General features: G+C 46.1%; 1 protein-coding gene across 1 annotated transcript in view; it reads right to left on the reverse strand.

Annotated features, from left to right (window-relative positions):
* Positions 1–5,781, reverse strand: part of PPIC (peptidylprolyl isomerase C) — a 41,301-nt gene extending 35,520 nt beyond the window's left edge. Inside the window, exons 1-2 of the mRNA XM_088475158.1 lie at positions 5,592–5,781; positions 612–725 (exon numbers count right to left, since the gene is read on the reverse strand). Of these exons, the coding sequence (XP_088331284.1) occupies positions 612–725; positions 5,592–5,684 (207 nt within the window). The 5' untranslated portion in view covers positions 5,685–5,781. The remainder of the gene's footprint in view (positions 1–611; positions 726–5,591) is intronic.
* Positions 5,782–9,496: the final 3,715 nt, after the last annotated feature.

The raw sequence follows: 9,496 nt of genomic DNA on the forward strand, positions 1-9,496 counted from the left end.
TAGAATACAGACACCTGTCGGTAAGTATCCTAACCCTCCCCCTCTCACTCCCCGGTGCCTGAACCTACCTCCCCCCCCCATTGCCTAAACCTAACCTCCCAGACCCAGTGCCTAACCCTCTCCCTAGTGCCTAACCCTAAACCCTAGCCCTCCCCCCAGCCCCACCACTTACCTTCAAGATGCCGGTGCCGGGAATCTAACAAGTGTCAGGATTCCGTCGTCATTATTGTAATCGCAGGCATCCCCTGTGCCGGGATACTGAAAGTATACCCTTTCTAGGTCTCGGCAGCCGTCCAATCAGCATTATGGATTACACTGATGCAGAACACTTGTGCATTCCAGGTTTTCCAGGGTGTTGAGCCCTGGACACTGTATAGCAACCTCTATATGCAGAGACAAGGATGAGATTCTCATATACTAAGGGGCTCCCCAACATGAATATGGCATGGTAGTAACAATCTGCCAGACAAGCGCCCCAAAGGTACAAAATAATTATAAATAACTATTAATCCCCAAATTAAGCTGTGTAAGTAAAGGAAGACTTAGTCAAACCCTTCTTTAACTGCACCCCTAAATATATTGTCAGCTGTATAAAATAAAGAAATACTTACTTCTCCAGTTGCCAGTGCAACAAAATTTTTCACAGTTTTTGGCACAATTTTTCCAAATAGACCAATGACAATGCGTCCTGCATTTCTATCTCCGATCTTTATATCGAAAAAAACCTGCAATACAGAAGAATAATGTAACATAGTACTCAGATACCTACAGTATGTGTAAAAATGTTTCACACAACTGTGAGTATAGAATCCTTCCTCACATCTACATGAAAAGTTGTGTTCTCATAAGCTAGTGAATGTGACACCATGTACATAATGAGGCAAAGGCTAACAAAAAAAAACAACTTTAAGGTCAGACTATCTGCAGTCTTTGTGGTATGTGCCCCGTAGCCTACAAGCTTAGCGTGGACACTACAGGAATGAAAGCACCTCAGGATCATTGATCAAGATGGAATTTACTGAAAGACAAAATGGAAGAAAAATAGTTCATTCTCCAATCTATCAAGATTGTTATTTCTAGATTGTTAAATTAAAAAAGGCCCATAGTCCTTGTGTAAAACATACAAGCCTTCCAATAATAATATAGGTATTTATTATCTCATACTGTATTTGCAGCTAACAGAGTGAAACATTTATTTGTTTTCAAAAATCTATATCCACCCAAAACTGAAATAAGTTTTTCCTATAGCTAATTCCACCCAAAATGAAGTTTTTAGTTATAAAAAAAAATACCACTTAGCTTACGGCTTCTCTGTCTTCTCTGTGACAGTAATGCTTATGTCATCTATAGTTGGCGCTGGGGGTACAGTCCCCATTGCTGACAATAGGGACACTGCAAAGCTTTTCTAGCTTTAGCGAAGCCTTCCAGGCATTGCAGAGTCCCAGCCGGTGGAATCGCAATGCGCTTTTGCAGACCGATGTCATACATGTGCAATACTCAGCAGCCCGTAGGTTGCCAACGGATGATGCTGCCGAAGAGGTGACTGTCACTGGGCCTCATCAGAGTGGTGAGACTTGTTAAATGCCAGCGGCATATTCGTTAGGGTCACTGTGATACTCAATTAAAAATGTCACCGGCAATTACGGAGTTACGCCGGAGTTAAACTGGAGGAAAACTGAGGGAAAAGAAACTCAAAACCAGAACACTTTCTACACAACAAGCAACATACTTATGTGAATGAACAAAATCACCATCTTCTGCTGTATGCATATCCAGGCAACTACTTACTGCACTCACTGCTTTGACACTGCAAATACTTCCCTATCTGTGTACTGCTCTTGTTGATTGATCTTTGTTGATCAGAACACTTCGGACTGGATCAGCTCGGGTACATTGTAATTTTGTCCTCATTCAATTTGTATTGCCTTTTCCAATTGTGTCACATCTATCCACTTTAATCATTTGTTTATAAACTAATTCCTGCACCCACTACTCACACACCTCTCCTTTATATATCACTTTTGGAGCTGCGCTCATACATTAACAGCGCTGTTCTTTACATGTATTTTTGAACATTTAACAACTTTAATCCACACTGTCTCTATATCTCACAGCCTCCACTCCAGTTTACATCTCAATTATTACCTTGTCCACAGCATGAACACCCTTACTTCACACAACCCCCATATTCTATGTCCACATAATCCTCTACTTTATCCATCCCTCTCTTCCCCCTCCTGTCTCCTCCACTTGCTGTTCTTCCTTTTTTTCTCTCATCAGACTGCTTCTAACCCTCTGCTTCTTTCCCCCACCTCTCCTATCCCTCCACTCTCAACCACCTCCCTCCATGGTCTTGTTACCCCACTACTAAGCCCCATTCCCTCCTCGTTCTGTCTGTCACCTCCAGGGCTGCCAAGAGAAATTCTGGGCCCGGGTACTGCAACATCCTGTGGGACCACATCATGTATGGCTGCACCCATTTGTGAGTGGGTCTAGCATGTGAGATGCACCCACTCACAGGAGCATGGCATAGCACCCAGCAGCTGGGACTAAAGTAGTCACTACTGTATTAGGATGGCGGGACAGTCCCATAATAGCTGCATTTCTTGTCAGGCTGTATATAGATGCTAAAATGTAACACACAAATTAAAGTGCTTCTACTTTACTTTGTACATCTCTCATGTAAATAACACAAACAATCTATTTTCTATCATAGAGATAGATGTATGAAGGACTTAATTTTTACATAACATCAGGTCATCTTATACACACACATTCCGCAGCACATATCCTAACCCACTGCTCCATGCTCCTTCCTCACTATCTACCCCTCAGTGTCGCCCCTGTCTGTCTGCCCTTCCCCTTTAGAATGTAAGCTCTCACGAGCAGGGCCCTCATCCTCACGTGCTTCTCCTCCCCCTACTTATAGTATAATTTACTCCTAACTCCCCACAATGGCACCTAACACCTGGTTGCTCATGTCCTGCTGCTTGTGTTTTGCAGCTGAGTTTATAACCTTGTCCTTGTCCTGCATTGTTGTGTATTACTATTAACTGTTTTTCTTGTGTGCTCATTTATGTACTGTGTAAGGCGCTGCGGAACCTTTGTGGCGCCATATAAATAAAGGATAATAATAATAATAATAATAATAATAATAATAAATTAGTACCATTATAAAATGGAGCCCTCAAACTTCTGCTCATGCTGTTTTTGTTTTTTTTTTAATTGTGTTTATTTTTTAAAATTTGACAATTTACCCACAAAGAAAACTGTATACCAAGGAGACATAACGGATACAAAATAATCCAGAGATTGACAGTTAGTAATCAGATACATACAGAATAATCAAATATAAGGTAATATCACATAGGCATAGCACAGTATAAGTATAGTGCAGATCGAACGTCTCGACAGTGTCAAGTCCGGGACAAACACATACAGTAACATTATTTCAAAGAATACATATAGTCGGCAAATACAAAGACTCTTACATTGTAGTGACAGTGACGTGAGGAACCGAAGGCGCCTTTCAGTCCCACACAACACAACTCCAAAATATCAATAGAATGAGCTTAAATGTAGTTCTAGAAATGAATCAGTGTAGGGTATATCCCTTCACCAGCTTAAACCACCCAATACCAACTTGTCTTCATAAAATTGACATCTATCAATCAAATAGTAAAAATAAGAAAAATAAACTAAAAGGATATACATTAGACATTGTCTCCAAAAAATAAGCTACTGTAAATAGAGAGAAATACCCACCCCCCTATCCCCCCACCCTATATGACCATAACCCCAACTCACTCTGCTCAGGCTGTTTAGACGCATCAGGGCATATACCGAATCCTGCGATGGATGATGCACAGGTAAGTAGCTGCCCCGGTCATCCTGGGAGAATAGGCTAGTGTACTATGTATGCACCAATGAATGTACACTTCAATTAGGCTGTCACTCAGGTTGTAGTATGAACATTAGATTTTACGGAACAGTATTCAATAATGGTCTTTAAATTACACCAAAAGGACTTTTTTTTTCAGTTTTGTGAGGGGGGGGGTTGACTTTAACAAAGTCTAAGGGGCCCAGTTATCAAAATGTATTTGAGTCCCCGAAAACACCCGTTTTTTTAGGGGTTTACCTCAAATACTAAGTATCCCCCCAAATGTATTAAGGAGGGACCACAACAGATATCTCCGCTACCTGCTGTGATCCCTCCATTACCGCAGGCAACCGCCTCCCCCATAGGTTTTTATGGGGGAAGCAATGCTGCCAAATTTACCGATACGGAAAGCAATGCATTCCAGATATTGGACCCCGCAGCTAATGCCATCTGAAGGTTACATAAGCCGCTGTAGCCTATGGGCTACACCATGCACTATGGGATCCACCGGAACGCTCCCCGGCTACTCTGTTAGGGATTGTTTGGAGAGGGATCCCCAGTGTCCCCTCAGTGACACATGTGCGGCTGACTAACGTGCATGTCCACTACGCACAGAGGCCCTGATTCAGAGCCGGACGCTCTGACAGAGCGCTTGCTCTGAATCAGGCCCGGGTTTTTTGTTATTTTTAGAACGGCCTCCTGGCCGCTCGCATAGCTGTGGGTGACCACCCACAGCTACAGCGAGCGGCCATGATGATGGTCGCGATGGTTAAGACCATCGCGACCATCGGGCTTGCGACGAGACCCTTGTGGTAGGGTCTCGTGGTCGCAAGCCCCAGAGAGCTTTCGGCTCAAACAGAGCCGAAAGTTCTCCCACTGACATCACTTGTGATGTCAGTGGGGCAGCCCCCAGACGGTAGGCGTTCTCAGGGGAACGCCTCCGTCTGGGCAGCCACCCCCCCCCGGCCCGCTCACCGAAGGGGGCGTGCTGTCACTCAACATCGACAGCACGCCCCCTTTGGTGCGAGACCCGGAGCAACGGATTACCCGTCGCTATCCGGGTCTCGTGCATACGCACGATGGAGCCGGCTCCGTCGTGCGCATGCACTCTGGGCCACCATCGACCCGGTTGCGAGCGCTCAGCACTTGCGACCGGGTCTGAATCAGGCCCAGAGTGTCCGGAGCAGGAAACTTCCATCTTTTCACAGTGACGGGTTCTTGACAAAGCCTGTGTCCAGGCAAGCGCTTCTTACTAAATTCAAGTGAAAATTTAAATTTTCACGTTGCAAATTTAGGTGGAAAATATTTATCACATCCACATTTAAAATGCAGAATAATAGACTAGGGAAACCCTGCTATAGCTCGGAGTTGGTGAAAGTAAAATACACTTATGGTCCTTTCGAGTTAGGCTGTGGGCCTTATGAATTAGTTAAAAACACTGGATGGAGATGATAGAAAGATAGATAGATAGATAGATAGATAGATAGATAGATAGATAGATAGATAGATAGATAGATAGATAGATATGCATGAAGAATGCATGTGACCTATGAATAGCATTGACACATATATCCCCACCTAGAGCCTCAATTATCCTCCCAACTTTAAACACCAACTACACAGCCACTCGGAGAGTGCAGTACATGTATGTGGGTGTCCGGTTCCAGCAGGGTAAGTGTCGGTGACATCGCTGCAGCAGCAACCCCGGTACCTTATGAGTGACGGTGGGTCCTCTCTTCCTGTAACCCTCCGACAACGACAGTGTGTACAGCGTCAGGCACACTAGTAGCAGAGCCCGGACCATCTCAGCACAGCCACCGGCAGCATCTGTTTGTACTATAGTATGTGTACAGCCGCTACGTCAGCAGCAGCAGCGGCACTTGGGGCCGGGGATCTCCTCCCCACTATATACAGTAGTCCAGCCTACTGCCCGAAACCGCCCCCTGTACTTGGTGACAGCACTAGCAGCTCTCCTCACAAACTTACAGAAATGAAAAAAAATCAGGATTAGGTCAAATCTACAATCCTCCGGAGCCCGGAATGCCGGAATGGCTCGTCTCCCTGCGGGGCCACGTGCGGGGGACCATATATGGGGACGTGTCGCAGCCAGTGATTGTGTCTTCAGACTGGCCTCGGCGTCTCAGTTGCAACAGACATTCAGGACAAGTTAACAATTGGGGTGCTCATAGGTGTGATGGTCCCGATGTTTGGCCGATGCTGCATCTTCAGACGCAGGCAGCGGAATATCAGAAGACGGCTGTGGGCGTCTTTTTACAAATGACGGCTCCTGCGACATTTGGACATCTTCCCAAATCCGCTGCTACAGAAGGTGCAGTAAAGACCTGATTTGTGTCCACTCCTGAATCAGGCCCATAGTCACACACTTACATACAGTGGGGCAAAAATGTATTTGGACAGCCACCGATTGTGCAAGTTGTTGCACTTTAAAGGATGAGAGAGGTCTGTAATTTCCATCATAGGTACACTTTAACTGTGAGAGACAGAATCAGAACAAAATATTCCGGAAATCACATTGTATGATTTTTAAACAATTTATTTGTATATTCTTGCGGAAAATAAATATTTGGACAATCAAAAAGTTTAACTCAATACTTTATAAAGTAACCGGTTGGCAATTACAGATGTCAAACGTTTCCTGTAGTTCTTGACCAGGTTTGCACACACTGCAGCAGGTATTTTGGTCCACTCTTCAATGCAGATCTTCTCTAGATGTGTCATGTTTTGGGGCTGTCGCCGGGCAACACGGACTTTCAACTCCAGCCACAGATTTTCTATTGGGTTGAGGTCTGGAGACTGGCTAGGCCAATCCAGGACCTTGAAATGCTTCTTATGGAGCAACTCCTTGCCCGGGCAGTGTGTTTGGGGTCATTGTCATGCTGGAAGACCCAGCCATTTTGCATCTTCAATGCTCTTACTGAGGGAAGGAGGTTTTTCCCCAAAATGTCACGATACATGTCCCCATTCATCCTCTCCGTAATACGGATCAGTCGTCCTGTCCCCTTTGCAGAAAAGCATCCCCAAAGCATGATGTTACCACCCCCATGCTTCACAGTGGGTATGTTTTTTTTGGGATGCCACTCATCATTCTTCTCTCTCCAAACACGGCGTGTGGAGTTTATACTAAAGAGTTCTATTTTGGTCTCATCTGACTACATGACATTCTCCCAATCCTACTCTGGATCATCCATATGGTCACGGGCAAACTTTAGACGGGCCTGGACATGTGCTGGCTTAAGCAGGGGCACCTTTCGGCCGCTGCAGGATTTGAATCCATGATGGCGTAGTGTGTTACTAATGGTAACCTTTGTGACTGTGGCCCCAGCTCTCTTGAGGTCATTGACCAGGTCCCCCCGTGTAGTTCTGGGCTGATCCCTCACCGTTCTTCAGATCATTGATACCCCACGAGGTGAGATCTTGCATGGAGCCCCTGGTTGAGGGAGATTGTCAGTAATCTTGTATTTCTTCCATTTTTTACTAATTGCGCCAACAGTTGATCTCTTCTCACCAAGCTGCTTGCCTATTGCCGAGTAGCTCATCCCAGCCTTGTGCAGGTCTACAATTTTGTCCCTGGTGTCCTTAGACTGCTCTCTGGTCTTGACCATGGTGGAGAGGTTGCAGTCTGACTGTTTGAGGGTGTGGACAGGTGTCTTTTATGCAGCTAACCAGTTCAAACAGGTGCCATTAATACAGGTAACGAGTGGAGGATAGATGAGCTTCCTAAAGAAGAAGTAACAGGTCTGTGAAAGCCAGAATTTTTGCTGGTTGGTAGGTGTCCAAATATTTATTTTCCGCAAGAATATACAAATAAATTGTTTAAAAATCATACAAAGTGATTTCCGGAATATTTAGTTCTAATTCTGGACCTCATTCAGAGTCGGTCGTTGCGGCCGCCACCGATGTTCGCTATACTGCGCATGCGTAAAGTTCGCAATGCGCGTACGCAAACTAGCCGCTACGATCACAAATTTCTCTCTCCTTGAACACAGCCAGGTCGGTAGTTTGAGTGACAGATGGAGGCGTTGTGGGTGGTAACAGGGGAAGGTGCTTGAAAATGGGGGAGTGGAGATCCGAACGCAGGCGTGCCTGATTATGCGAACGGCGTTTTATGGGAATGCATACGGATTATGGGAGTGCATAATTAACAAAGTAGCGTCATGGCACATGTGACCTGGGAGGTTTTTACACTGACATGATCGTAGCGCTTAAGAGAGGGTATGGTCAACCTTAAACTCTACGACCAGTTCCGATGATTCCCGATGGTCTCGATTAATCCTTATATGCCCGGAGATTACGTGCAATGCGTACGAGAAGGGGGCGTATTTTTTGTCTTCCGACCGCTTCCTCCCCTTGGTCGGCCAACTACCGATCCGAACTTAGGGACGCAACTTGCGAGGGAATCATTTGCATTTCCGGCCCATTTTTCCGTACAACCGTGCGGCCGCTTCGACCGACTCTGAATGAGGTCCTCTGTCTCTCACAGTTGAAGTGTACCTATGATGGAAATTACAGACCTCTCTCATCTTTTAAAGTGCAACAACTTGCACAATCGGTGGCTGTCCAAATACTTTTTTGCCCCACTGTATATACATACATACAGACACACACATACTACAAATACATATAGTCAAACATAGTCACATACAGCGTACAGGCTCCAAATTTTTCGGGTAACCCCCCGCACCCCCGGAAGAGTAGGCATACCTCCCGCATCCCGCCCACTTCCTAGTGAAGTGGGCAGGATGGGGAGATTTTACCTGGAATTTTCGGGTCCATAGGGAAGGGGCGGGGCTAATTGGAGCAAATCGCTTCATTTAGCCATGTCCCCTCCTCACGGCCCCGCAAATTGCGGGGGTTTTCTGTAAAGGGGGTGGGGCTTAATGTTGTCTATCATCTTCCCCCACCCCCCGAAGATTAGAGCAGCAGGTCCCCTCTTGGTGCCCCCGGAAATTTCAATAATGTCGCCAAGTATGACATACAGTCACACACGTACATAGTAACACACACACAGGGCCGGCACCAGGGGTCGGAGCACCCTGTGTCGGCTCTTAATAGTGCCCTATAGTCGTGCGTGGCAAAGCCGCGCGCGACCGAAAATGGGGGCGTGGCCTAATTACCATAGGCCATGCTCCCTAAGGGAGTAAGTCCAGCACTCCGTCACTAGCTGGGCTTCCCCCAGCCCTCTCCTGGCACTGAATGGATGCTGTGCGAAAGCATCCATACAGTTACTCCGGGGTCCGGCAGAGGTGGGGGTCCCCAAGCTCCCAATTTGACCACGCGCGGGCCACAGGTGGGACAGTACTATCCCGCTGAAATCGGTATGTTGGGGAGGGGTGCGCCCTCCATGGGGTGGCGCCCCTATTCGACAGCACTGGTTGAACACCCCAAAAGCTGGCCTGGCACACACATATACATAATCACACATTTATGGGTCCATTTATCATTAACTATTTGCAGCATATTCCCCAAAAACATCTGTTTTCCATGGATAACAGCAAATAATTAGTATCCCCAGATGTATATCGGAGCTAAATGCTACTGTCCCTCTACTTCCAACAGCAGTCAACAACCTCCATAGTTTTCTATGGGGGATGCAAT

The sequence above is a fragment of the Taudactylus pleione genome, unplaced genomic scaffold (genome assembly GCF_031769625.1).
Source record: "Taudactylus pleione unplaced genomic scaffold, aTauple2 ptg000162l, whole genome shotgun sequence".
In the NCBI taxonomy this organism is placed as follows: Eukaryota; Metazoa; Chordata; class Amphibia; order Anura; family Myobatrachidae; genus Taudactylus; species Taudactylus pleione.